Here is a 27,757-nt window from a genome sequence, read left to right as displayed (position 1 = left end):
CAGCGGAAGGCTCCCCTAAGGCCAGTGTTCACTGTTCCCCATTACCCTCTATCTAGGGCAAATCCAACGGATTTGGAGAATGGATGCACTGCAGACGGCTTCACACCTGGCATAAACTCCGTGTCCGGGCTGCAGGAATCTACTACTGACAAGGCATATGTCTCCCCTCCCTACCCTGTGTGAACTCCACCCCCCCCACCCGAGACCTTAAAAAAAAAATCTCGCTCCCGCCAAGCGCGAACACCCACAAAGTAGCTCTCCACAGAATGTAGCGAGAAGGGAATGTGGTGTGAAGCCCCATGGAGCGCCGCATATCCCCATCCCATGCCCCGACAAGCCGAGGGGAGCTGTCAGAAAACTGCACCGCCCTAAATGTCAAAGTCTTGGAAGGGGGGACTTTTCCCCAGGGTCCCCGAGCCCCAGGCCGCGCGCGTTCACTCCACTGCAGCGCGCGCCACCCTACACGCGCACGTTCTCTCCCCTCCCGGTGGCAACAGGGCTTTCCGCGGGGCCGCGCCGGACTTTCTGAAGCTGTTGATTGGTCATAGTCCCGGCCACCCTACAGCCAATCAAGCGGGGGAAAGGTGACATCACTCGTTCTCCTCCCCTCCCCCCCACCCCAAACTTCCCTACTCCCGGCTACCGACAGCAACAACCACGTGGGGGAGGGGTAACAGAGTAGAACCCGGTGAGGTCATTGCGCCGCCCCGGCCGCTGCTGATTGGCTGCGGGGCTTGCGGGTGGCGGTTGGCTGCTCCTCGCACCTCCCCCTCGTGCCGCTACAGCCGCTACTGAGAGGAGCCACTGGCGACGCCAGAGCCGGGAATCCGGGTGAGTTGGGGCCCTGGGTCTAAGATGCTCCCGGTGTGCAGGGAGACTTACAGGAACTGCCCTGTCCGACTTTTTCTCCTCGCCCGAGTTCTTTGGTGCTACAGCACTCTGTCACATGGGAGTTGTAGTCTGTTATGTACTGTCGACTATGGGCCGGAGACGTCAGAAGACTACCATTCCCAGCAGGAATTGCGACTAGCCGGTCAACAAACGCTCAGGCCACGCCTTCTCAGTCCGCTTATTGGACAGCCTATCCCTTAGCCCTTCCTTCTTGCACTTCATTGGCTACTGTCCCTAACAGAGGCTGGGTTCCGGCCTAGAGTGCAGGGCGAGTGGGTACTGTATTCGTCATTCTGCACTAGGACGGCCTGCAATTGGTCAAGGCTGATGCCCATCACTTGTTGTGGGGCAGGGCCCTAGGCAGATCAGGCGGTCGTAGGCTCAGGTTGGTGTCGGTCCCAGAGGGAGGCCGGTCTTGGACTTTGGCCCCTCCCCCTTGCGCTGCCGGGTGGGCGGGATTGGTCGTGGCGAATGTCGCTCGTCGTGGAGAGGCGGAGCCGACCAGGCTGCGAACATCTATTGGTCTAGGACGGCGCCGGTCAGCGGGGTTGTGGCCGGTGATTGGCTGGCTGCTCCAGCTGTTGCAGGTCCATTCACCATTTTGTGTGTTGGAGTAAAAAAAAAAAGGGAGAATCGAGAGGGAGAGCCGGAGGGGGGGCGGGGAGGGACCGGACCGGACCGAGCCGGGGCCACGGCCCCCCGCCCCGAAACCCCGCCGAGCCCGAGGTGAGGGGCGGGGCCAGGGCTGACACGGGCAGGGGGGATTTGGGGTGCTGGGGGCCGAGAGGGGACAGGTGGCAGGGACGGGGAGGGGGTACAGGGGGAAAAAAGGTGGGTTGGATGGTGGGAAGGGGGGATAGAGTGGATGAAGTGGTGGGGAGGAAGAGAGACAGAAAAGGGGTGACGGAGAGGGGATGGTGGGCAGAGAATGGGTAACAGGAATGGAGGGGTGACAGGACTAGATCAGGGTGACAGGGAGAGGGAGGGGACAGAGTTGGAGGGGTGACAAGGAGAGGTGATGGAGAGAAAAGGTGACAGGTCCGGAGATGGCTGACAGGAGAGTGACTGGGAGGAAGAGGTGACAGAGATAGATGAGGGTGACAAGGATGGGGTGATTGAGGAGGGGGCCTAGGGCCTGTGAGGAGAGAGGTAGAGGTGGTGACAGGATGGGAGAGAGAGTGGCAGAGAAGCTGGTGCCAGCAGGGCTGATGGGACCAGAGGGCATGAGACCCTGAAGAACCAGGGCCTGGGCCGGCCTGGGCTTCCAGGAGTTACTGCTTAGATTCTGAAGGAGGTGAGGGCCCACAGGGCCTTGGGTGGGAGTTCTCCAAAGTGGGGTGAACAGGGAGAGAGTAGGCCCCAGGGGAAAGAAAAAGGCTTGGCTTTTGGGGTGAAGAGGCAGGATCAGGTGGCAGGGTCCAGGGGTGCCAGGCGGTATGGTTGTAGGCCCTGGGTGGGGTATGCAAAGGTTTGTGTTTGGGCAGGACTGGGGCCGGATCTCAGTCCCCAGGATGGTGGCCCAGCGGGTCAGTGGGGAGAAGGTGGTGGCAGCTTCCCAACTCCTGGGCACTTGGATGCCTGCCCCAGTGTGAGAAGCCCCGGACCCTACAGGCTCTGCCTGTGGGGACCCCAGGATTGGTCCAGAGAAGGAGCAGCCTGAGATTGCAGGGTCCACTGGAGGAGCAGGCCCCAAGTAGGAGAACACGAGATCAGGGGTTCCTGGGGGAGTTTGCACACTGAGTTGGGGGTGTCTCAGATTGCGTTTGGGTTATGGTCCCAGGCACCCCCACCCTCCCAGAGGCCCCCTTTTGGCCTCTCAGGTTCTCTTAGTCACTTTAGAGTAAAGTTTTTTCCCTTTTCTTTTCTCAGGGCAGCTTGAAAGGGGGCGGGCAGTAATGACTGTTCAGGAAGTGGGTGAGGTTGGCCTGCTGGGCTTGCCCTGCTTTCTTTGACCTTCTCCCACTTACCCCCACCTGGAGCCGGAGGGCATATTTGGGGGCCCCAGGGGGCCTGGCCAGCTCAGCCACCCTGCCAGAGGCAGCCCAGTCAGGGCGGGGATGTGTGCAGGCCAGAAGGGGGGCTGGGCTTGCTGGTATCACGCTGGGTGCTGTGGGGGAGGGGCAGGCTCCCATCCAGTGGGACAGCGAAACCCTGGGGTGTAGCTCTGTGTCCCACTGTGTGATGACGTGTGTGTGCCTCTGTGTGTGTTTTTGTGCGCGTGCGTGTGCTCATGCACGGCCCCGTGGCAGTACTGGGTATAAGCTCTTGCCCCAGACGTGCCCCTGCCTGCTCCCTGCCAGGATCTGGGGAGATGGCTATACCTGGCAGGCCTGGGGTGCAGAGAAGAGTGGGCAGCCGTCCCTTAGGACTTCCAGCTGCCCACTCCTTCCCACAATGTCTGGCCATGCCAGGTGGCCCAGAGGGGTTGGGGGTGGGGGTGGAGAGAGGCTCACATCACAGCCCAGTCACCTCCTTTTCTGTGACTGTGTTCCTGTGCATGTGTGTGTATGAGTGTGTGTGCTCTCTGGACAGTGACAGTGCAAGGAAGCGTGCCCTCTGGATCATGTGACAGGCGGCACACTGAAATGGTTAGGAGCACAGACTCTGGAGCAGCCAGATTGCCTGGGTTCAGACCCTAGCTCTGCCATTTCCTAGCTGGATGAATTTGAGCAAGTTGCTTGATGTCTCTGTACCTCAGTTTCCTCAACTAGGGCTGTTGGTCGCACCTGCCTCTCAGGGCTGTTGTCAGGATCAAATGGGTTAATAAAATCAAGTTCGGCCCAGGGCTTGGCACAAAGTCAGTGCTCCATAGGCATGAACGGTTACTGCATTTTGTGTCCCCCTGGGCAGTTGCACACACTTGCTGTGGCCTCTGTAGAGGGAGCAGATATATGTAAGTGTCCCCGAGGAGCCAGACTGTATAACTCAGGGTACACGGTGCCAGTCTGTGTCTGGGGCCCCTGGCCCACATGAGTGGAGGACAGCCAGGAAAGAGGCTTTGGGCATCATGGAGTTGAGGCAGTGGCCTCAGCAAGTGAGAAGTCTTGGGGCACACTGGCTCTGGGGGGCCCTTGAGTTGCTCCCGATGATCCCTGTCTGCCTCCCACCTGCAGGTGGACAAAAGATGAAGCCAATGAAGAAGGCATGTGTCGGCCTCCCGGGTTCTGGCAGTGGCGGCAAGTCCCCACCAGCCACCCGGGCCAAGGCCCTGAGACGGCGAGGGGCTGGGGAGGGCGACAAGCCAGAGGAGGAAGACGACGAGGCACAGCAGCAGCAGCAGCAGCCACCTCCGGGGCCAGAAGAGGCTGAGGAGGGTGAAGAGGAGGAGTCCGAGCGGGGCCCTGGGGCGGAAGGGCTGCCCCCCGAGCTGCACCCTGATGACCCGGCGGCCCCAGGCCCAGCCGAGGACCCCAAGGTAGAGGGGGAGGCAAGCCGCTGGGAGCCCTCCCTCAGCCGTAAGACGGCCACATTCAAGTCTCGAGCGCCCAAGAAGAAATATGTGGAGGAGCACGGAGCTGGCAGTGGGAGCAGTGGGGCGGCCGGGGCCCCCGAAGAAAGAGCACGGACCCCGGAGGAGGCTGGCACCCTGGGTGTACCTCCACGGCCACCCACCTCCACCCGTTCCTCTTCCACTGACACAGCCAGCGAGCACTCGGCTGACCTGGAAGATGAGCCAGCCGAAGCTTGCGGGCCAGGCCCCTGGCCCCCAAGTGGCGCCAGTGGTGGATATGACCTGCGACAGCTGAGGTCCCAACGGGTGCTGGCTCGGCGCGGAGATGGCCTCTTCCTACCGGCCGTGGTGCGCCAGGTGCGCAGAAGCCAGGACCTGGGGGTACAGTTCTCCGGGGACCGGGCCCTGACTTTCTACGAGGGGGCACCCGGCGGCGGCGGCGGTGTAGATGTGGTTTTGGATGCCACGCCGCCGCCGGGTGCCCTGGTGGTGGGCACCGCTGTCTGTACCTGTGTGGAGCCTGGTGTGGCTGCCTACCGTGAGGGTGTGGTGGTGGAGGTGGCCACCAAGCCGGCTGCCTACAAGGTCCGCCTCAGCCCTGGCCCCAACACCCAGCCAGGCCCCCCAGCCGCCCTGCCACAGCCCCCACAGCTGCCGCACCGTGAGCCCGAGGAGGCCGTGTGGGTGGCCCGCTCCAGCTTGCGCCTGCTGCGGCCCCCCTGGGAACCCGAGGTTCCACCGAGGAAGCCCCCTGCGGGCCCTGAGGAGGAGCAGGCTGAGCCAGCGGGTACCCTACCCCCCTGCCCTGCTGCTCTGGACCCCAAGCAGCCTGAGGATGCCGAGGTGTCTAAGATCAGCTTCGGTGGCAACCTGGGGACTTGCGAGGAGGGCGAGGAGAAGCACCCGCCGGCCCTGGGCACCCCGGCCCTGCTCCCACTGCCCCCGCCCCAGCTCCTGTCACCGCCACCGAAGTCCCCGGCTTTCGCAGGCCCAGGCCGCCCTGGCGAGCAGCCCTCACCCTGCCAAGAGGGGAGCCAGGGCGGCAGCCGGAGCAGCAGCGTGGCCTCTCTGGAGAAGGGGGCTGCGCCAGCCGCCCGGGCCCGCACCCCGCTGACAGCCGCCCAGCAGAAGTATAAGAAGGGTGACGTGGTCTGCACACCCAACGGAATCCGCAAGAAGTTCAATGGCAAGCAGTGGCGACGGCTGTGCTCCCGAGACGGCTGCATGAAGGAGTCGCAGCGGCGGGGCTACTGCTCACGCCACCTGTCCATGCGAACCAAGGAGATGGAGGGCCTGGCAGACAGTGGCCCTGGTGGCGCCGGGCGGCCGGCGGGCGTGGCGGCGCGCGAGGGCAGCACCGAGTTTGACTGGGGCGACGAAACATCGCGTGACAGTGAGGCCAGCAGTGTGGCGGCCCGTGGGGACTCACGCCCACGCCTGGTGGCTCCCGCTGACCTGTCACGCTTTGAGTTCGATGAGTGTGAGGCGGCCGTGATGTTGGTGTCGTTGGGCAGCTCTCGCTCGGGCACGCCCTCCTTCTCCCCCGTGTCTACGCAGTCGCCCTTCTCACCTGCCCCATCGCCCTCCCCGTCGCCGCTCTTTGGCTTCCGCCCTGCCAATTTCAGCCCCATCAATGCCTCACCAGTCATCCAACGCACTGCTGTTCGCAGCCGCCACCTGAGCGCCAGCACCCCAAAGGGAGGCGTGCTGACGCCACCAGACCTGGGCCCCCACCCACCGCCACCCGCCCCCAGAGAGCGCCATTCTTCTGGCATCCTACCTACCTTCCAGACCAACCTGACCTTCACCGTGCCCATCAGCCCTGGGCGGAGGAAGACAGAGCTGCTGCCCCACCCAGGGGCTCTGGGGGCCCCGGGCACAGGGGGCGGAGGAGCCACCCCGGACTTCCCCAAGAGCGACAGCCTAGACTCTGGCGTGGACTCGGTGTCCCACACGCCGACGCCCTCCACGCCGGCTGGCTTCCGGGCGGTGTCACCTGCTGTGCCCTTCTCTCGCTCCCGCCAGCCCTCGCCGTTGCTGCTGTTGCCCCCACCTGCTGGCCTGACCTCGGACCCTGGGCCCTCTGTGCGCAGGGTTCCTGCTGTGCAGCGGGACTCGCCGGTTATTGTTCGCAACCCCGATGTGCCGCTGCCCTCCAAATTCCCTGGGGAGGTGAGCACTGCCGGCGAGGCGCGGGCAGCGGGACCTGGGCGGGGCTGCAGAGAGACCCCAGTGCCCCCCGGGGTGGCCAGTGGGAAGCCTGGCCTGCCCCCACCTCTGCCAGCCCCCGTGCCCATCACCGTGCCTCCAGCCGCGCCGACTGCCGTGGCCCAGCCGATGCCTACCTTTGGCCTGGCTTCTTCACCCTTCCAGCCGGTGGCCTTCCACCCCTCACCTGCTGCCCTATTGCCCGTCCTGGTGCCCAGCAGCTACACCAGCCATCCTGCCCCTAAAAAGGAAGTCATCATGGGCCGACCTGGGACAGGTAAGAGATGTGGGTGGATGGGTCGGGTGAGGGCTCGTTTTAGACGGGGCCACTTGCAAACTGGCTCCCGAGAGAGGTGAGCTCCCCACCTTGGGAGGGGCTCAGGGGGAGATTAGCGTAGATGTTTCAGCAGGAAGTCACATTGTCAGGCAAGGGACTGGACTTGGAAGGCTCAGTGCCGTGCTTTCAGAGGGCTCCTGTTGGAAATGCACTCTCAAGGGCTCTACCAGTTAGCAAACCTTTCCTGAGCTTTGGGAGCCAGGCCCCCACAATTCTGATGGAGTAACAGAGTTGACAATCGTGATGACAGCTGCCATGTCTGGAGGACTGGCGGGGGCATCACCGTGATAATAGGCATTGCGTGTGAGTTATCTCACCGAACCCTCAGACACACCCCTACGGTACCAGGGTCTGTTTTCAGCCCTTTGGAAATATTCACTCATTTCGTCTTCACAAACCTAACAAGCGGGTGCTAGGATTATGCTCATTTAGAGGAAACGGAGGCCAGGTTAGTAACTTGCCCTGGATCCCATGGTTAGTAAATCCTGGAGCCAGCCTTCAAAGCCAGGCTGGCTGGCTCGTCCCCCTGGGCCATAGTGCTGGGTTACAGATGGGAAGATGGAGGCTCCAGCAGGGCCTTCTGCCTCGGGGTGGCAGGATCAGGACTGGAGCCCTCACCTCACGCCTGTGCCGGGTAAATATCACAGGTGCGGTCGGTGCCATGTAGGGGAACTGGGGGTGTGCTGGGCAGGCCTCCAGGTGTGAAATCCAGTCTGGCTGCCCTCAGGAAAGGGTGTGTAAGCCAAGAGTTGAAGGATGAGTTGTAACCAGCAACCGCGGGGTGGAAGAGCCTCCTAGGAGGCTGGCAGGAAAGCTTCTAGGCCAGAAGGAGCACAGCTGAGGAAAGCTGGTATGGCCAGAGGGCTGAGGTCAGAGGCGGGGAGAGCCAGAGGCCAGGCCAGGCCTTGTCAGAGCAACTGTCAGGGAGGGTGACCAGTCACCAACCCTTCCTTAACATCTCATTTATTAATCCACTTTTGACTGAGTATCCCGGCCCTATGCCTCTGGGCCTGGCCATGTGCTAGTTGGTCTGAGGACACAGCTCTGTCCCCAGACAGTGAGCATCCAGAGTGATCTGAGCTGGGATGGGGGAAGCCAGGAGGCTGTGGGAAGTCAGGGAGGGCTTCTTGGAGAAGAGGCCAGGGTCTCTAGAGTGAGATATGCAGGGTGTGCAGATGTGAGCCTGGCAAGGCCGGCAGGAAGACCATTAGGCAGAGGGAAGGGTTTGGGGAAAGGCATTGAGGCCAAAGTAAGTATTTGAAAGGAGTGGAACCTGCAAAGTCAAAGGCTCTAGACGATGAGGGTGAGTGTGGGGATATGGGGCTATATTAATGAGTGAGAGTCAGACCATCGAGGGCCCTCAGGAGACTTGGGAACTTTACCTTGGAGGGCACTGGGGAGCCATGGAAGGTTTAGAACTGATCCAACCATGGTTGTACTGTGGAGGGCTATTTCCGGAGCCTGAGACCAGAGGCAAGGAGACCAGGGAGGAAGGAGGCCATGGTGGGGACCTGGGTGGAAGCAGGGACTAGGGCTAGAGGCTGATGCAGGAAGGAACCCAGGCCCTGACCTCACGGAGCTCCAGGTCTAGACCCAGGACACAGGGACACGGGGCTGTGCTTGTCCCTCAGACTCATAGACTGAGGTTGTGAGTTGTTTTTTGCTCTGCCTCCAGCAGTTCTAACATTTGTTAGGGTAGTTGATACAAGTGAAATTCCACAGAAATGGGCACAGCAGGGATTTCTGTCCTTAGCCATAAAGAAAATGAAGCAGAAGGACACTTAACCATCTCCCCCTGCCACATGCCTACAGCCCCCGACATTGTTTTCAGAGCATTGTGTCACGTGACCCTGACTGCTGGCACTTGGGGAGGGATGGCACTGATGCAGGTGACCCGAGGCCTACCAGGGCAGCCCCAACAGGGGTACCTGCCACCATTTTCCAGATGAGGAAAAGTGACGGAGGAGTCCTGATTGAGATCGTCCTGCCAGGGAGGGTCAGGACCGGGCCTTGAATCAGGTCTCCCAATCTCCAGATCTGCCAGAAGCTACAGCCGTCAGAATTTCTTGAGCACCACCAATGCGTGCGTGTGGTACACAGCTCTGTAAGTGCCGCCTGAGCATTTACTCACCAAATCCTCACAACACTCCAGGAGGCCAGCGCCATTAGTATTTCAAGTGTTCAGAGGAGGAAACCACACCCCAAGAGGTTAAGTGACTTGCCCAAAGCCACCCACTTAGGAAGAGGGAGAGCCAGGATTTGAACCCAGGCTGTCTAGCTCCAGAGCCCAGGCTTTTAAGTACTCTCAACAATAATGGTAACGATAATAGTAACCAGTCTTTTATTAAGCATTTACCGTGTGCTCAGCCCCAGGTGTGGGGCCATCTCGTCGGATCCACCTGATGCTATGCAGTAGGGATTACCAGCCCGGTTTGGGGGGTGGGAGGGTGGGGACTGAGGTTCAGAGAAGGGAGGCTGCAGGCTGTCTAGTCGTCAGAACTTGTCCAGTGCCTGTCCTGGCGGTTCTGAGCAGCGCCTCCCTAACAACACCCATGCTGAGGTATCCAGGCTGCCCTCAGGTTCTCAGCCAGCAGGTCCTTTTGTTCTTGTCCCAGAGGCCTCTCCAAGCCCTTGGGAGGCAGGCACCTTGGGGCGTTCTCCGTCTTGAGGCCCAGATAGGGAAGACCATGCCCAGTGGCATAGTGAGGCCGTGGTCTGGTCCCTTTCTGACCGCTCATGCCAAGGCCTGACCCTCACTCAGGGCAGCAGGTGTGAGGGGGCGGCTTGGGACAGCTTGCCTGCTCCTGCCCCCCGCCAGGCATTTGCTTCCGCTGGGGGACGTGCCGGGGCAGGCGGCCGGCATTCTCCACATTCTGTGCATGGCCGGGCCAGCCAGCTGCCATTGCCACCTCCCTCTGACTCTTCCCGCCTGCTCCCCAGGAGAGGAAGCCGCCCCAGGGCCTGCAGCCCCAGCCCAGGAGGCCAGATGTCTCAGCCCCATTCCTGGCACAGCCTCCTTTCTAGCTCCCAGCTTCCGCCTGGCTTCCCCGTACTGACAGGCAGTGCCCCCCTCTCCTGGGCCTCTGCCTGCCTGCCTTTGAGCCACTGTGTGTCTATCTGTTGCTCCCTTGGGTCCCTACATCTGTCTGTCTAGGTCTCTATTTCTGGGTCTGTCTGAGTCTCTCTCTCTGGACTTCTGGCTCTCTCTCTGTCTGGCTCCCTATATCTTTCTTGGTTTGTTCCTCCCTAGACATCAGTCCTTGTCTAGGCTTTCATCCCACTTTTTTTCTGTTTTGGTCCCCTATCCTGGGATCCTGTGTCCCTGGGCCTCCCCTGGCCCTCCTCCCCCTCCTTCAACAGACTTGCTGTCCCTGTCCTAGCCCCTCACATCCACTCTCTGCACGTCCAGGTGCTCCATCCCTTTGAGTCAGTGGACAATTGCTAAGCACTAGGGTCCCTTACTCCCTTCTTGGGGAGTGTTGGGAGGTTGTACAGGCCTGAGAGTCCCTTCCTGTTCCTTGACAAATTAACTGCCCACCACTGTCCCTGAAACATGCTGAGAGGTGCCAGGAGCCATCTCCATCCAAGCACCTGTTCCCAAGTCAGGCAGGAAGGCGGGGGCTGCCTGGGCCAAGCTAGCAGATCCGGCTGTAGGGGAACAACAGGAAAGCAGCTCCCGTGCCCACCCACCTGCTAGGGGGCATGACCTGGATCACCCCTACCACCTCCTCAGTGCCTTGCAGGAGACACATTTAGTGCCAGCTCCATTTAACAGAATCCCACATGTAGTCTGCCCCAGTGAGTAAGACTTCAGAGACCAGGCTGTACCCACCAACTGTGCTTGGCCAGATGGGGAAAATAAGGCCCAAAGAGGGGCCTAGGTTCTCCGGACTCCCCAAATCCAGATTCTGCCCACCAGAATTTTCATTTTGTCTCCAACAGTGAGCCCCTTCTCTCCCACCAGAAGTCCCTAGTCATCTGTACCAAGCTCAGGCTGAGCAGCCCTGGGGGAAATGGGTGGGGAATGCAGACATGGATGCAGGCACCAGCGAGGATGAGCGGAAGGAGGTAGTCTGGGCAAGCCAGAGGGCAGAGACAACTCTGTGGCTCGGTGCAGGGTGATGAGGGAGGTACAGGTATGCCTCACAGTGGAAGTGACATTTGAGCTGAAGCGTGAGGAACGAGTTGATTTCAGGACAGTGAAAGAAAGGGGTGTTCCTGGCCGAGGTAGCAGTAGGATCAAAGGCCAGGAGGGGTGAAAGTGCATGACCTCTCTTGCTCGTTGAAGCTGGAGCTGACACTAGAGCCCAGGATTGGCAGAAGGGTGCCAAGGAGTCCAGGTCTCGCCAGGCCAGCTTGTATGCTGGTCGCTGAAGAGCCAAAAGTTTAGAGCAGGAGAGGGAATAGGTTAGGCTTGGGTGTCAGAGACCCCTGGAAACTGTCCTGGAGAGGAAGGAGGCCTCGGCTGGGAAGAAGAGGATGACTTGCCCAGGAGAGAAGAGAAGGGGCGTTTTTTGAGGTAGTCTTAGAGACTTCGTGGAAGAGACCCCAGCGCCGGGAGCTGCGAGGGGTCAGGCTGCCTCCTGGCGGCGGCGGGCGGCGGGCCGCAAGCGGCGGGGGGAACGGCGCGCGCATGCGCCGGGCGGGGTGGGGGGGGGGCGGCCCGGAGCCCCCGGCGCCCGGGCATTAATGGCTCCATTAGTGGCCGGGAGGGAGGCGCATTAGCGGCGGCGACGGCGTCTGGCTCCCATTACCACCGGCGGCAGCGGCTGCACCGCAGGCGGCTGGACCCTAGCCCGCCGCGCCGCCTCCTCCGCCCGCACCCCGTCCCCTGTTCCCGCTCCCCACGGAGGCCTGGGCCAGGGAACCCCCCGTCTCCCTATTTCCGCAGAAAAGCTGATTGTGAGGCCAGGCAGACCTGGGTTCAAATCCCGAGCGTGCCACCTCCTGTCTTGCAAGGCCCTATCCCCCTCTGAACCTTTTTCTTGCGAAGCAGCCGGGGAAACAGGGTGCACCGGGGGCATTGCAGGTCCGGACCGACACCCTGAGAGGACCGCGCCCAGCCCCCGTCCGCACGGAGGGGCGCGGGTTCCCGCGCCCTAGGGGTAGGCCCGGAGCGGCGGGCCTCTGTCTTTCCCATTGGCCGCCTACGCGCCTGCCGACGCTGATTGGCCGAGAACACCTCCCCCCAACAAAGCTGCTGCGCCTTTAACCCTTAAGCGGCCGCGCCCTCGGGCTGGGTGGGGGGGCCCCCCCGCAGACAGCCCGGGTGCCAGCTGGCCCGTGCCCCGCCGCGGCCCGCGTGGGTGTCAGGCCGGCCGGGCGCCCGCCCGCCCTCCCAGCACAAAGCGGCTTTGTGGGGCCCGCCGGGGGCTGGCTGGGGGCCAGGCGGCGAGTGGAAAATCTCGTGAGCTCGGGGAGGGGAGGAGAACGCAGGGCGGCGCCCCCTCCTCCGCCCGGGTTGGGGCGCCTCCCTCAGTCCGCGCCGACCAGCCCTCTGAAATCCCGGTGCCTGTACAGTCCCCCACCCGCCGCCCCTTTCCACCCCCGAACCCACATGCCCCCCTCCGTCCTATCCCGTCCGTCTCCCAATCCCTGGGGACCCTCCCCCACACCTCGCCTGCCTCTTTCCCTCCTAGTCCCCCTGCCTACCCCAGCCCCACTCACACTGACTCACCCCGGCGCTATTTTTAGGCCCCCATCCTTCCCGAGCCGCACCAGCCCAATCCTGGGCTCGTTCCCCAGGCAACCCTGGCCGTCGCCGACGCCGCCCGGGGTGGGTGGGTGGGTGGGTGTGTATGTGGAGAGCGGGTGAGGGGAGCTGGGGACACCGGGGTGGTGAGCCGAGGCGGGGACCCAGGCCTGTAGAGCAGGGTGGGGAGCCGCGGGCCACAGGGGTGCGGTGCCTCATGGGCTCAATAAATGGGCCCGTGAGTTCAGAGTGTGTGTGCCTGTTCCTCAGTCTGTCAGCATCCCTGGCTGTACGCCCCAGGCCTCTGGACAGGCCTCAGCCTGTGCCACCCTGGGTGGCAGTTGGTGTCTCCGTCTGGGCTCCCTGTCCCCGGGCTGGGGGTGGGGTAGTGCTGCGGGGGCTGTTTGGCGCCAAACCTTTTGTGGAATTGGTGATGGGGTGGTGCAGAGGGTTGGGTTGCACCATAGTTATGCCGAGGACCTGCACTGAGTGAAGGATGGCGTTGCACCCTCTCTCAGATGAGGGGCTGGGGCCCTGGTTTGGGAAACCCCCTCAGCCTTTTCCAATTAGGGAGGCCCCAGTTAGGGTTGAGAATGGCTGGAGAGATGGAGCTGTCTGGGGTTAGGACCTGCTCCCTCTTCACTTCCAATCACCCCCACCCAGGGTTCCTCCACTCTGAACAATGGAAGCTAAGTATAGGGCTGGCCCAGTGCCCAGGGCAGGGGGGCCCTTCCCGCCCGGATTCCGGCCCCTCCCTGCCAGGCTGGGCCCCCACTTGGCTGTACCCTACCCTGTAAGGGGCCTCTTCCCATCCCTCCTATGTGGGCACTGTGTCTTCTACCAGATGTGCAACCCTCCCAGATGTGTGGGGCCCTCTTTTCCCTGCTGTGCCAGGCCTAGCTCTTTCTCTCACCCTGCAGAAGTAGGGGAGCTGGGGGCAATGTTTCTCTGAGCTCGGTCCTCGCCTGCACTGCAGTAGGGAAGGGGTTAACTTGCCAGTAGGTGACTCACCGGTGGGGAGAGGAGGGGGCAGCGGTGGGGAGATAGCGGGCCACATTGATTTCAGCCTTGATTTCTGCCTCACATTGCAGTCCCTGGGGCAGTGAGGTAATGGAGGGTCTGAGTCTGGGGCTGCGTAGGGAGGAGGGGGCAGTCACCTAATAGTCCCTCCAGTGGCCCCCTCCAGGCTCACAGCCAAGTGTCTGGTCCTGCAGTCTCTGGAGGTCAGAGGGCTATGGACCTTCCCTTCCCCTCTGGGCTCAGATTACCAGTTTTTGCCCCCTTTCCATGCCTTCAGCTCTGTCAGTGGATGGAATAGGCTGGGAATGGGATTTGTTTGTGCCTGTTGCTGACTCCACCTGTGTAGGAGCCCACTCTTTATCCATCTGAGCTTGTGCAACCTTTACCTGCCCAGGTGTGACCCCAGGGCCATGCCGCTACTGAATGTGACCCCAGGGCCCATCTCGGGTATCCCAGGCCTCTGCCTTTCTCCCTAATGGGCCCCAGACCTTTGCAAGTGTCTGTGTGTGTGCTCTCTGACCTTTCTGCAGTTCTCTGTATCATTGTTTGACCATAGTCCGGGACTTCTGGGAGTGTCTGCCTGGGTCCACCCCAAGGTTAAATTTTCAGTAGTGGAAAGAGCAGCTGAGTTGGAACACTGGGCTGTTAGGTTCTGGAGACATGATCTTGCACAATTTACTGCTTCTCTGAGCCTCATTTTCTCATCTGAACAATGGGTGTAATAAAGTATACCTCCCTAGTGGCTGTGAGGATTCAATGAGCAGTATAATACATACAAACTCTCAGCATGCCGCCCCCTCCCCCATGTTAGTTTCCTTTCTTTCTCCTGGGCCTTTTCTGGAAGGGGTTGCTCCTAGCCTAGAGTGGTAGACCCAGCCCACAATGGTGCTCTGTGCCCCCCCCACCCCCCTTACACTGTGAGGTAGAGGGTCCCAGGTGGCTGCTAAGTGTCAGGCGGGGTAGCTGAATGATGATGAATGGCCTTGGCACTCTGTATACCTGGGGGGCCAGGATACTGAAGTAGTGCTCACTGGGGTAAGTTTATATAGTGTGCCGGGGTCAGTATGACGGCATCTGTAAGAGTTTGCCTGTGTCCGAGATGAGAGGTGCCAGGAAGGCCACATGAGAGTGTGTGAAGATGGAAGATTGTGTGTGTGGCTGGGTGGGAGGGATGTGGGGGGTGTGTGTGTATGATGGATAAGCAGTGGTTGTGATGAGATGTGTGAGATAATGCTGCCTGTTTGATATGTTGTTTGTATGATGATTCATGTGGGCTGGCAATGAGAATATGCGTTGGTGAAGCATGTATGACAAGGCGTGTATGAAATGGGTGATGTGGAGGAAGGGTGAGAACGTGTGTATGATGATGGGTGGGGAGTGATGGACCAGGAGTGTGGGAGGTAGTACATACATGTGAGCAGGTGTTCAAGGTGTGTGACTTCGTGTTTGACTTGACCGTGGGGTGTGTATGAGATAATGGGTGTGGCAGGAAAAGTCTACGAGAGGGGTGTGTGTGTGTGTGTCTGTATGTATGTGGGGGGGGTCAGAGTCGGCTGGTGTGAGTTGGGGAGGGCTCAGGGTGGCTCGCGTAGCCCTAGCGCGCAATTCGTCTGCCCTGCGGAGCCGTGCGCGCCCAGGCGGGCGTGAGGGAGGCGGGCCAAGCCGCGCGGGAGCGTGTTCCTCGCGTGGACTGGACACACGTAGCACCACACACAACCCCGGGGCCTCCGCAGCGCGGTGCCGCGAACCGCCCCCCTGGCTCGCTGCCTTTACTGCAGTGCGCCCTCCCTGCCACCCTCCTCCCGCGGTCCCGCCCCGGGCCGGCTTGGGGCCAACCGGAGCCCGCCCCGCCCTTCCCGCATTTGCATATGACTGACGTTCCCCCGGGGCGGCCAATGGGGGCGGGCGCGGCGGGGCCTGACCCGCGCGCGGCGGCGGCAGCCAATGGGCTCACGCGCGGGGGGCCGGGCTTGCGCGGAAGGCCGCGGGGGAAGCGGGGAAGGGGCGGGGGGAGGTGCGGCGGGGGGAGGGGAGCGCGTAGTAGTGGCGGGGCGGGGAGGCGGCGGTGGCTCTGCGCGGGGCTCGCTCGGAGCGCACGGACGCACGCACGCTGGTCCGTCTGCCCGCCCGGAGCCGAAGGTCGACCCGGCGCTGAGCCGCGGGCCCGGAGCCCGGAAAGGCGGGGCGGCGGCACCGGCAGTCGGGGCGCGCGGGGCCAGAGCCGTTACCCGCCGGAGCTGCGAGGGAGGGAGGGAGCGAGCCAGCGAGAGGAGAAGGGAGGGGGCCGCCCCCGCGCACGCGCGCCGCGCCCCGCCCCGCCTGCCCCGCCCGCCGGGCACCGCGCGGGAGGAGGGAGAGGGAGGGGGCGGCGCCGATGGCCCCTGTGCCGCGCGCCCCGTGACGGCCCCCGCTCGCGCCGGGGGGCGGGGCGGGGCCGGCGCGCTCTGACCTCCCCCGCCCCCCGGGCGGCGGGAGGCAGGCGGCGCTGTGCGCAGGCGCGCCCGGCGGAGACCCCCGCGTGGGGCGGCCGGAGGGGGGCGGCGGGGGGGGGCATGCGGCGACGGCCTCCAGCTCCCCCCGGGCCCGAGCGGCGACGGCCGAGGAGCCGGCGGCGGGCGGAGTGGCGGCGGCCGCTGAGGAGGCGAGAGCCCCGGCCGGGCCCCCCCGCGCCGGACCATGTACTCAGCCCACAGGCCCCTGGTGCCCGCGTCCGGCGGGGCCTCCCGTGGCCTCGGCATGTTCGGTCAGTAGCGCCTGGGCCCTGGGACTGCAGGGGTCAAGGTGTCGGGGTGCTGAGTGCGGCGTAATGGTGATAGGGGTATAGTACGAGAGTGATAGAGGCGGAGTACAGGGGTGACGGAAAGTTAGAGAGCTCGGCTGGGCCAAGCGGTTAGTGACGGCAGGTGGGAGTGTAGCGGAAGTGATGGGAATGAGGAGAGGGGCGTAGCTGGGGACAGCTGTGGTGTTTGGGTGATGGGGTGGCGTGGTCCGTTGTCATTCGAGGTGAGGGGTGCAGAGTAACTGGCTGGGGAGCGTGCATTAGAATAGGGGCAGCGTGAGACCTGCTGGCCTTAGGTGGAAGAGAGGGGGAAGGGATTGTGATCTAGTAGTGGGGCTAAGAACAGGGCTTGAGAAGTGAGTGAGGCTCTGCTTGCTTAGAACAGAGTGATGGGCTGGAGTGTTTGTGGTGTGCTTTGCAGAGACAGAGGGAGGGACCCAAGAACCTGGACGGTAGTGCACTGAGGAGGACTAGAGGAGGGGCAGGACCAAAGGACTCTTCACCCATTGTCTGCTGGTCCCCTTCTTCCCCACCCAGCAGATGAGGAGACCTGATGAGAAAGATCTTGGTGAAGAGAGGGACAGGTTCAGGTCCTTGGGGTTGGAGGGCTGAGTAGGCTTTTGTGGTCCCCAGTGCCCCCAGGGATCGGGGACAGGGTCCTCACAGGGTCTTGAGACCCCCCCCCCCTCCGGTGCTGGCTTCCTTCTCTCCCTTTGGTTGATTTGATGGCTACTTTTTCTTTTGTCAGCCCCTTGAAGACTCAGGTCTCGAGGCCAGTGTCACTTATAGAGCTCTCTTAGTCCAGGCTTTTGAAGGCATAGAGGGGTCACCCCAGGTCAGATTGATCTGGATCAGGGGGAGGCCTGGAATGATGGAGACCAAGGCTAGGGCGTTTCCCTTCTCTCTTCATCATCTTCCCTCGCAGGGGCCTCCTCTGCTGGTTCCACTTCCCCCAGGGAGCCAGCAGTGAGAGGGCAGCCCACTCCTAGCCTAAGCCTGCCCCGGGAGCCCCACCAGGGATGGGTCCCAGACCAGGGCTTAACCCTGCTACCACCCAGCTCCTGGGGCAGAAGGTTGGACCCCTGGGACTACCGCCCTGGGAGGGAAGTGCCTTCCTGTGCATGTGTTCAAGAAAACACCTGGCACTTTTGTATTCCTTGGGCGCAGACTTGTTACAGTTTTCTTGTCTGTCGTATTGTCTGTGCTTTTTCTTCCAAGGAGTTTACTGCACCCTCCTTTCTTTTTGGGCAAGGGGGCTGGATGCTGCACTCAGGTTAAGCTCAGGGTTGAGAGGGAAAGGGGCTGGGAGACCTCTTAATGGGCAGTAGATTCTCCTAGTGGGTGGGGGAGATGCTGGAGCCACCTGTGCCCAACCCAGGAAAGGCGGGTCTAGCTCCTTGGGGTTTGTGGTATGGCGAGGGAGGCAAGGAGAAAGACTTAAGGCCCCACCCCTTATGGGTAACAGAGAAGAGAGGGGCAAACCAAGCCATGGTCTCCTCAAGGGAGAGAAAGGGAGTGCAAGGCAAAGATGTAGGATCATGTGAGATAGCAACACGGGTGCTGGGAACGTGGCATGACTGGGGAGGGTTCCTAGCCCTGATGAGGTCTTGGGGCCCTGGGAGTATGAGATGGCAGTCGAACATGGCCTGGTTTGTGACAGGAGCCAGTCATTCCTCTGGCCTGGTCCCTGGTGGCAGGGCTGGTGGAGGTGGGGGAGGGAATGGGGCGTGAGGCCTATTTCCCTTCCCAGCTTCTGTTTTCTTTTTTATAAACCTCGAAATCTTTCAGGGAGGAGTTTTTCCTGAGTGATGTCGTGTGCATGAGCCTCTGAGGCTCTGGGATAGTGGAAGGGGATGTAAAAGAAGAGTAGAGCCACCTCATCCAGGGTGGAAAAGAGCTTGAGTTGGGGGTCAAGGGCAAGGTCTTCTGCACAGCTTAGCTGGCTTCTTCCCACAGTGTGGACGAATGTGGAACCTCGCTCTGTTGCTGTGTTCCCCTGGCACTCCTTAGTACCCTTTCTGGCCCCCAGCCAGCCCGACCCCTCTGTGCAGCCAAGTGAGGCCCAGCAACCTGCCAGCCACCCAGTGGCCTCCAACCAGAGCAAAGGTGAGGAGCGGGGGGCCACAGAAGGTGTGGGGATAGGGTCCAGATGGTCCAAGAGCCCTCTGACCTGCCTCTCTGCCCCCAGAACCTGCTGAGTCGGCAGCTGTTGCTCATGAGCAGCCCCCAGGTGGGACAGGGAATGCTGATCCTGGGCGGCCCCCTGGAGCCACATGCCCTGAGAGTCCAGGGCCTGGACCCCCCCACACTTTGGGGGTGGTGGAACCTGGAAAGGGTCCCCCTCCCGCCACTGAGGAGGATGCCCCTGGCCCTCCAGGAGAGCCCCGGCTGGACAGTGAGACAGAGAGTGACCACGATGATGCGTGAGTGCTACGAGGCTTGGGCCTGGGGGGTGGGGTGGCCCTAGATATGGCCCTCACTGTCCCTGCCACTCCTGCCACAGCTTCCTCTCCATCATGTCTCCTGAGATCCAGTTGCCCCTGCCACCCGGGAAACGCCGGACCCAGTCTCTCAGTGCCCTGCCAAAGGAACGAGACTCCTCTTCAGAGAAGGATGGACGCAGCCCCAACAAGGTGCCTCATCTCTACCTGTCCCTAGCTTGCTCTACGGCTGCCGGAGCCTGTCTCCTGGTTTTAACCATCCCACTTGGGCCTGTGTCTGCTGCAGCGGGAGAAGGACCATATCCGGCGGCCCATGAATGCCTTCATGATCTTCAGCAAGCGGCACCGAGCCCTGGTCCACCAGCGTCACCCCAACCAGGACAACCGGACCGTCAGCAAGATCCTGGGCGAGTGGTGGTACGCCCTGGGGCCCAAGGAAAAGCAGAAGTACCATGACCTGGCCTTCCAGGTAATGCCTCTTCCTCTTGGCTCTTCCCCAGCTTCCTCTGGTGGGACGAGGGAATGAAGGGTCCCTCCTCTCTCCCTGGCCAGGTGAAGGAGGCCCACTTTAAAGCTCACCCAGACTGGAAGTGGTGCAACAAGGACAGGAAGAAATCCAGCTCAGAGGCCAAGCCCACGAGCCTGGGGCTGGCAGGAGGGCACAAGGAGACTAGGGAGCGGAGCATGTCAGAGACGGGAACTGCCGCCGCCCCTGGAGGTTGGTCAGCGCCTCTGTTTTCTCTCCCTGCTGCACCAACCTCCCTGAGAAATGCCAGCTACCTCTCCCTCATTGCCTTCGCCCTCACCCCAGAAGCCTCTCTCTGTCCGATCATTTTATTTGGTGACCCTTACCCCTAAAGGAACTGGCCCTTGTCTCGTATGAAGGAGCCAGGGAGGCCCAGACAGACAAAGTTTCCAAGCAGTGATCTCATTATCGGTTGTCGTTTACTGAGCGTTTACTACATGCCAGGTAACAAAAGGAGTATAATCTCTACTTCTGGAAGCTGTAACCCGCTTTCCAGATAAGAAAACCGAGACTTACAGAGGCGGAATCACTTGTGGGAAGTTCTGGGAGACCAGTGAATGGTAGAGCCGGCGTGTAAACCCCAGCTTGGCTGGTTCCCAGAACCACAGTTGGAAGCCCCTCGTGGCTGCTGCTAGTGGCATAGTGTCTAGCGTGTGCAGTGCCGTCCTGAGGCACTTTTGGGGAGTGCTCCTATGGTGGGGCCTGCAACTCTGAGGGTGGGGTCACTTTCTCTCTGAGACGTGGGGATGGTTAGGTAGCTGGCCAGCACCCCACCCCCTGTCTTCAGCTTTTCGTACTCAAAGAAGGCCCGCCTCCCAGGGAGCAATTTGTTAGGAAATGCTGGGCTGGTGACTGGTATATTTTCTGCCAGGTGGCCTAGGGTTTTTAAACTTCTCTTGTCCAGTATTTAGAGCTGTTTGTGGATGTCTTGGCCAGTCTGGGTGCCGGCACAAGGTGTCTTGACGCTGTGACGCTTCTCTCCTACCGCTCTGCAGTGTCCTCGGAGCTCCTGTCTGTTGCAGCCCAGACACTCTTGAGTTCGGATACCAAGGCTCCGGGGAGTGGCTCCTGTGGGGCAGAGCGTCTGCATACAGTGGGCGGACCTGGCTCAGCCCGGCCTCGGGCCTTCTCCCACAGCGGGGTCCACAGCCTGGATGGTGGCGAAGTAGATAGCCAGGCACTACAGGAGCTGACTCAGGTCTGGGGGGTAGGGGACATGGGCAAGGAGGGCTGCCCTGAGGTGATGGCCCCCACTGAACTCTGGTACATGCCCTGCAGATGGTGTCTGGCCCTGCGTCCTATTCCGGTCCAAAGCCTTCCACCCAATATGGGGCTCCAGGCCCCTTCTCAGCCTCCGGTGAGGGAGGTGCCCTGGCGGCCAGTGGGCGACCCCCACTGCTGCCCACCCGGGCCTCCCGTTCCCAGCGTGCAGCCAGTGAGGACATGACCAGTGACGAGGAACGCATGGTCATCTGTGAGGAGGAGGGAGACGATGATGTCATTGGTAAGTTGCGAGGCCCAGAATCCTGCTCAGAGAGCAGTAGGCTAGGGTTTGGGGGGTGGGCAAAGATCTGATCTAGGCCTCAGGCTCTTCCTCTTTCTTCTCTTGCATGTCTGTTTATGATTGCAGGCATATTCAGTCCAGGCCAAACTGAGTAGACCCAGCCCTGCCCTTGGGAAGCTCCCGGCCAGGCAGGAAACCAGGAGGACAGGGGCATGGATGGCCAGGCCATCGGGCACAGTGTTAGGTGGTGTTATCTGCATGCTCTTAGGCCCCCCGTCGGGCAGGGGGGTAAATCCTAGACTGAGGAACAGTGTTCTTGGACGCCAGTTCCTTCTGGCTTAGCGGGGAGCTGAGGCCTGAGCCTGGGCTCCGTGCTGTTCCTCCTGGGCAGTCCGGCCCCTAGCCCTTTTGCCAATAATTTTCCGTCCCTCAGCTGACGACGGCTTTGGCACCACTGACATTGACCTCAAGTGCAAGGAGCGGGTGACTGACAGTGAGAGCGGAGACAGCTCTGGGGAGGACCCAGAGGGCAGCAAGGTGAGGGCTGGGGAATTGGTGCTCTCTGGTAACAGTCCGAGGCAGGGGAGATAACCTGCTCTTGGGTGCGTCACCACAGAGGGAGATTGAGGCCCAGAAAGGGCAAGCTACTCATCCCGTGGCAAAATGGTCACACCTTGGATGAATTGAGGCCTTCAGCTGGCCTCCCTCCTGGGCAGGACAGGGTTGGGCAAGTTGGGGGTATCCAGGCTCCCTGATGTGGTTGTGTCTCCTTCTTCCACCTAGGGCTTCGGCCGGAAGGTGTTCTCGCCTGTGATTCGTTCCTCCTTTACCCACTGCCGCCCACCGCTGGACCCTGAGCCCCCAGGGCCCCCGGACCCACCTCCAGCCTTTGGCAAAGGCTACGGGCCCACCCCGTCCTCTTCCTCCTCGTCCTCACCTGCCTCCTCCTCAGCCTCAGCAGCCACCTCCTTCCCATTGGGCTCAGGGACCTTCAAGGCCCAGGAGTCAGGCCAGGGCAGCACAGCAGGCCCACTACGGCCCCCACCCCCTGGGGCTGGGGGCCCAGTGACACCTTCCAAGGCCACCCGGTTCCTTCCAACGGATCCTGCGGCTTTCCGACGCAAGAGACCTGAAAGCGTGGGAAGCCTGGAGCCGCCAGGCCCCTCGGTCATTGCAGCCCCTCCTGGTGGGGGAGGAAGTGTCCTACAGACGCTGGTCCTGCCCTCAAACAAGGAGGACCGGGAAGGCAGCGGAAGCCGCATGCCCTCGGCCCCGGCTCCCTCACTGTCCTATGGGGCCCCAGCAGCCCCCCTGTCCCGCCCAGCTGCTACCATGGTCACCAACGTGGTACGGCCTGTCAGTAGCACTCCTGTGCCCATTGCCTCTAAGCCCTTCCCCACCTCTGGCCGGGCTGAGGCATCTCCAAATGACACAGCAGGTGCCAGGACTGAGCCGGTCGCAGGGTCCCGGGCTCCTGGGAGCTCCCCACTGGGTGTAAGCTTAGTATATTCGGACAAGAAGTCAGCAGCAGCCACCTCGCCAGCCCCGCATCTGGTGGCTGGGCCCCTACTGGGCACCGTGGGGAAGGCCCCTGCCACGGTCACCAACCTGCTGGTGGGCACGCCCGGTTATGGGGCCCCAGCACCCCCTGCTGTTCAGTTCATAGCCCAGGGGGCCCCTGGCAGTGGGGCCACTACAGGCTCAGGAGCAGGTGCAGGGAGTGGCCCCAATGGGCCTGTGCCCCTGGGCATCCTGCAGCCAGGTGCCTTGGGCAAAGCTGGGGGAATCACCCAGGTGCAGTACATCCTGCCCACGCTGCCCCAGCAGCTTCAGGTGGCACCCGCCCCGGCACCAGCCCCTGGGACCAAGACAGCAGCTCCCGGCGGCCCCGCACCCACCACCAGCATCCGGTTCACTCTCCCACCGGGCACCTCCACCAATGGCAAAGTTCTGGCGGCCACCGCACCCACTCCTGGCATCCCCATCCTGCAGTCTGTACCCTCCGCTCCGCCCCCAAAAGGTGAGGCCTGGGCTGAGCCGTGAAGGAGAGGGGCCCCAGAGCCCCTGTGGCTCCCTCCTAATTTCTCCTCTCCTCTTGCAGCCCAGTCCGTTTCTCCTGTGCAGGCCCCGCCCCCGGGTGGCTCAGCCCAGCTGCTACCCGGGAAGGTGCTGGTGCCCCTGGCAGCCCCTAGCATGTCAGTGCGGGGTGGAGGGGCTGGCCAGCCGCTGCCCCTGGTGAGCCCACCTTTTTCAGTACCTGTGCAGAATGGTGCCCAGCCACCCAGCAAGGTAAAGGCATCTGGGCTCCACCTGTTCCTTGTCTGTTCTCTCCTGGGTATTGGTTTCTGTGCCATGGTTTCTGTGTCTGCCTTTTTTTTTTTTTTTTTTTTTTTTGGTCTCGTGCTTTTTTTCAGTTCTGTCTGTCTCTCTGGAATCCTGTTTGTGGGATCGTGTCTTTCTGCTTGCTTCAACGTCTGTGTGCATCTCGGTTCTGTGCTAAGTGCCTGCGACTTGTTCCTTTGTTTTTCACACGCCTTGCTTTTTTGTCTTTGTCCCTTTCTGTCTCAATTCCAAATTTTGTGTTCCCTGTCTTTGCTAAGACCCACCTTCCTTGGTCCTCCCTCGCCCCATTCTGAGTCCCCAGCTCACCCCAGCCTGTGGGTGCCCTTGCCCACAGATCATCCAGCTGACTCCGGTGCCTGTGAGCACACCCAGCGGCCTGGTGCCGCCCCTCAGCCCAGCCACACTCTCTGGACCCACCTCGCAGCCTCAGAAGGTCCTGCTGCCCTCTTCCACCAGGTAATGGCAGCTGAACGTCACCTGGAGGCCAGCCCAGAGAAGGGCTTGGCGGGGCGGTGGGGGGGCCGCAGCTCACCTCATTCCTCCCCCTTCCTCTCCCTGCGGCAGAATCACCTACGTGCAGTCGGCGGGTGGGCACGCGTTGCCCCTGGGCACCAGCCCTACGTCCAGCCAGGCTGGAACAGTCACCTCGTATGGGCCCACGAGCTCGGTAGCCCTAGGCTTCACCTCGCTGGGGCCCAGCGGACCTGCCTTTGTGCAGCCCCTGCTTTCAGGTGAGGGGCAGCCTGGCAGGCAGAGCTGGGGACCCAGGGTGGTGCTGAGGTGGCCCAGGCCCTTAACTGGGGCCCCTGCCTCTCTTTCTCTGTCTCTGTCCCTGCAGGCCAAGCCCCGCTGCTGGCTCCTGGCCAGGTGGGCGTGTCGCCCGTGCCCAGCCCCCAGCTGCCGCCCACCTGCACAGCCCCCGGAGGTCCCGTCATCACAGCGTTTTACCCTGGCAGCCCTGCACCCACCTCCTCAGCACCCCTGGCCCAGCCATCCCAGGCTCCCCCGGGCCTGGTCTACACTGTGGCCACTAGCACCACCCCACCTGCTGCCAACATCCTGCCCAAGGGCCCACCGGCCCCTGCCACTGCCACCCCGGCCCCTACCAGCCCTTTCCCTAATGCCACAGGTGGGTGTTGGGCCAACCCAGGGTGGGGTGAGTTGGGGGACCCAGGAGATGGGCTCCAGACAGGCCTGGCTCAGCAAATGCTCTTCTCCCCACCAGCAGGCTCCATGACCTACAGCTTAGTGGCCCCCAAGGCCCAGCGGCCCACCCCTAAGGCCCCCCAGAAAGTGAAGGCAGCCATCGCCAGCATTCCCGTGGGTTCCTTTGAGGCAGGTGCCCCTGGGCGGTCAGGCCCTGCAGCCCGGCAGCCCTTGGAGCCTGGCCCAGCCCGTGAGCCCCCTACCCCTGAGTCTGAGCTTGAGGGGCAACCTGCAACACCAGCCCCTCCACCGCCCCCAGAGACCTGGGCTCCCACAGCCCGGAGTAGCCCCCCACCGCCCCTGCCTGCTGAGGAGCGGACTAGCAGCAAGGGCCCTGAGACCATGGTGAGTGCACAGTGGGCCTGGAGGCTCTGTCTTAGTCCACTGCCTGCTTTTCTGTTCCATCCCTCTTTCCTGCATGCTTGTCTGATCTGTGTCCTTGTTGGTGGGGCAGGGGGCTTCTGTCTCTTTTGCTTGTTTGTGTGACTGGGTCTTCTCCAAGGCTCTATATCTGGGGCAGTCAGCATCCATCTATTTGTCGTTCTGGGTTCGGCCCCGGTGAGTCTGAACCCAGTGTTCTCTGTCTCCCTGCCATCCCTACCCCAGGCCAGCAAATTCCCCGGCTCATCTTCAGACTGGCGAGTCCCTGGGCTGGGTCTGGAGAGCCGTGGGGAGCCTCCCACCCCTCCCAGCCCAGCACCAGCTCCGGCCCCAGCCCCTGGCGGTGGCGGCAGCAGCAGTAGCGAGGGCAGCAGTGGGAGGGCAGCCGGGGACACCCCCGAGCGCAAGGAGGCCGCTGGTACCGGCAAGAAGGTGAAGGTGCGGCCCCCGCCCCTGAAGAAGACCTTTGACTCTGTGGACAAGTGAGCATGGGCTGGGGTCCGTGGCAGTGTGTGCGGGGCTGGCAGGAGAGGGGGTAGCTGCAGCCTAGGACAGGAGAGGTGACCCTGCCGGCTCTCCAGCAGGGTCCTGTCGGAGGTGGACTTCGAGGAGCGCTTTGCTGAGCTGCCTGAGTTCCGGCCTGAGGAGGTGCTGCCTTCGCCAACCCTGCAGTCTCTGGCCACCTCGCCCCGGGCCATCCTGGGCTCCTACCGCAAGAAGAGGAAGAACTCCACTGGTAGGCGAGGTGGGGGCTCCCGGGGTAGGTACAGGACAGACTGGGGCTGCCTCCGCTGAGCCTGCTTTTGTTGGACCAGACCTGGACTCAGCCCCTGAGGACCCCACCTCGCCCAAGCGCAAGATGAGGAGACGCTCCAGTTGCAGCTCCGAGCCCAACACCCCTAAGAGTGCCAAGTGTGAGGGGGACATCTTCACCTTTGACCGTACAGGTACTGACCCCGAGGCAGGCAGAGCTATAGGAGACCCAGGGCCTGCAAGAAAGGTGGGGTCTTGGGAATGGGGTTACAGATGAGAAGTGAGACAGGTGTCGCTGAGCAGAAGGATGGCAGGTCAAGAATGGGAGGGTGGGTTCTGGAGCCTGACAGGGTCCAGAGGCGGGTGCCCCCTCTGAACTCTGCTGTGGAATAGAACTCGGTGAGGGCTGCTGGGTGGACACATCAGATGGGGGTCAGGGGCGGAGGGAAGGCTGCTGCGGTCCCCTCGACCCTGCTCCTTTCACCACTCCCAGGTACGGAAGCCGAGGATGTGCTTGGGGAGCTGGAATATGAGAAGGTGCCATACTCTTCACTGCGGCGCACCCTGGACCAGCGCCGGGCCCTGGTCATGCAGCTCTTCCAGGACCATGGCTTCTTCCCATCAGGTGAGTCTAGCTTAGCGCTGTGGGGGACACTTGGAAGAGGACCTGCCTGCTCCTCTCACCCTGGCCTTCCCCCACCACCACTGTCCTTCTGTCCCCAGCCCAGGCCACGGCAGCCTTCCAGGCCCGCTACGCAGACATCTTCCCCTCAAAGGTCTGCCTGCAGTTGAAGATCCGGGAGGTGCGCCAGAAGATCATGCAGGCCGCCACGCCCACGGAGCAGCCCCCTGGAGCTGACGCCCCCCTCCCCGGACCGCCCCCTGCTGGCACTGCTGCTGCCCCTGTCCCCACTCCCAGCCCTGCTGGGGGCCCCGACCCCACCTCACCTGGCTCGGACTCTGGCACAGCTCCGGCTGCCCCGCCACTGCCTCCACCTCCAGAACCGGGTCCCGGACAGCCTGGCTGGGAGGGCCCCCCCCAGCCATCCCCCCCACCCCCCGGCCCCTCCACAGCTGCCACAGGCAGGTGAGGGGTCCGAGAAGATCCCGGGACCTACAGTACCCCCCTCAGGACATGGACAGTATGTAGGTGGCAGGAATGGGGGGGCAGGATGGTTACCTCCTCCCCAATAAAGCCATTTCGTCCTTTCTAATGTGGGGCGGAATGAGGTCTGCTCCTCTGGTCTATCCCCTCCCCCCACAGCTTTCTCCCTGTGATGGGGGGCAGCTGAGGGGAAGCAGGGGCACAGTCTGCCTCCACTGAGCCCCTGTATATAACCTGGAGTGTGTTACCTTCAGACCTTTTCACTTGTACTTTATGCAAAATGGCTCATGTGAGGGCTACAAGCTGGAGGGTAGTGTGGGCCTTGGGCCACAGGGAGGTGCCTGTGGAGTAGGGGGAGTTCATGCACCCCTTTTTTCCCCAGAGGGGCTGGACTCAGGTTAGTTTGGGGTGGGGGCTCCTGCACTTTGCCACAGGCATGGGGAGGGTTCTCTCCCCACCCCCTCTGCCCTCCCAACTTGGGTTGTACTTTCTAAGAAGGTGATTCCCCCTACCCTTGTCCCCGTCCCCAGAACAAAACATGTTGATCATGTGCAATATTTCTTACTGTGCCGAGAAGCCGAAATGACCGAAATTAAAGCTGTTTAACACACCTGTGTGGTTGTCCATTCTAAAGGGAGAAGGATTGGGGGTTGTACCGGGCCTGTCCCCAGATGGGGCAAGGAACTCTACTATACACTCACCACTGCCCCCCAATGAGGTTGGGGGAGTGAGTCCAGGACCTTACCCTCCCAACATCAGAGGGACCCTGTGGGCTGACGGCCCAGCCTCACCCAGGACAGCAGCCTCTCCAGCCCCGGTGCTTGGGAGTCACTGTGCCTGTGTGTCTCTCTCACAGCCATCCAGTATGAGGGAGTTGGGGAAGGCCTGGGATGAGGTGCTACAGGAAGGGCAGTCCACCCTCGAAGTGACCCAGGAGGTCTGAACCTTGTTGGAGTGGGGTACAGTGCAGTTCTCTCAGTGGCTCCTGCTGCCCCCACATGGCGTGAGGCAGCACTGCAGCCAGGCCCAAAGGAGCCTCTTCTGGGTTCCACCCCTCACCGCCAGCCTGTGGACAGTGCCCCTCTGGGGAGACACATAGCCATGCCAGGTGTGAAGGGAG

General features: G+C 62.0%; 1 protein-coding gene across 8 annotated transcripts; it reads left to right on the top strand.

Annotated features, from left to right (window-relative positions):
• The first annotated feature begins 682 nt into the window (after positions 1–682).
• CIC (capicua transcriptional repressor) lies at positions 683–27,247 on the top strand. 8 transcript variants are annotated; one of them, XM_038528737.1, is made up of 22 exons: positions 684–831; positions 4,005–6,514; positions 6,716–6,827; positions 18,335–18,484; positions 18,567–18,801; positions 18,882–19,011; positions 19,106–19,288; positions 19,372–19,537; positions 20,341–20,543; positions 20,624–20,849; positions 21,283–21,386; positions 21,633–22,869; positions 22,951–23,138; positions 23,527–23,648; positions 23,757–23,923; positions 24,031–24,321; positions 24,418–24,743; positions 25,005–25,261; positions 25,361–25,515; positions 25,595–25,726; positions 26,026–26,157; positions 26,256–27,247. In XM_038528737.1, the coding sequence occupies exons 2-22, from the start codon at positions 4,016–4,018 to the stop codon at positions 26,621–26,623; spliced, it is 7,383 nt and encodes a 2,460-aa protein (XP_038384665.1). In that variant the 5' UTR covers positions 684–831; positions 4,005–4,015; the 3' UTR covers positions 26,624–27,247. The 8 variants fall into 8 exon arrangements, 7 of the variants coding, with proteins under 7 accessions (XP_038384664.1, XP_038384661.1, XP_038384665.1 ...); XM_038528736.1 differs by having other exon boundaries at positions 683–831; positions 4,005–6,827; positions 25,364–25,515; XM_038528733.1 differs by having other exon boundaries at positions 683–831; positions 4,005–6,827.
• The last annotated feature ends 510 nt before the right edge of the window (positions 27,248–27,757 follow it).

The sequence above is a fragment of the Canis lupus genome, chromosome 1, assembly GCF_011100685.1.
Source record: "Canis lupus familiaris isolate Mischka breed German Shepherd chromosome 1, alternate assembly UU_Cfam_GSD_1.0, whole genome shotgun sequence".
Classification (NCBI taxonomy): Eukaryota; Metazoa; Chordata; class Mammalia; order Carnivora; family Canidae; genus Canis; species Canis lupus.
Note: the sequence above shows the minus strand (reverse complement) of the source record. Positions and strands in the feature narration are given on the sequence as shown.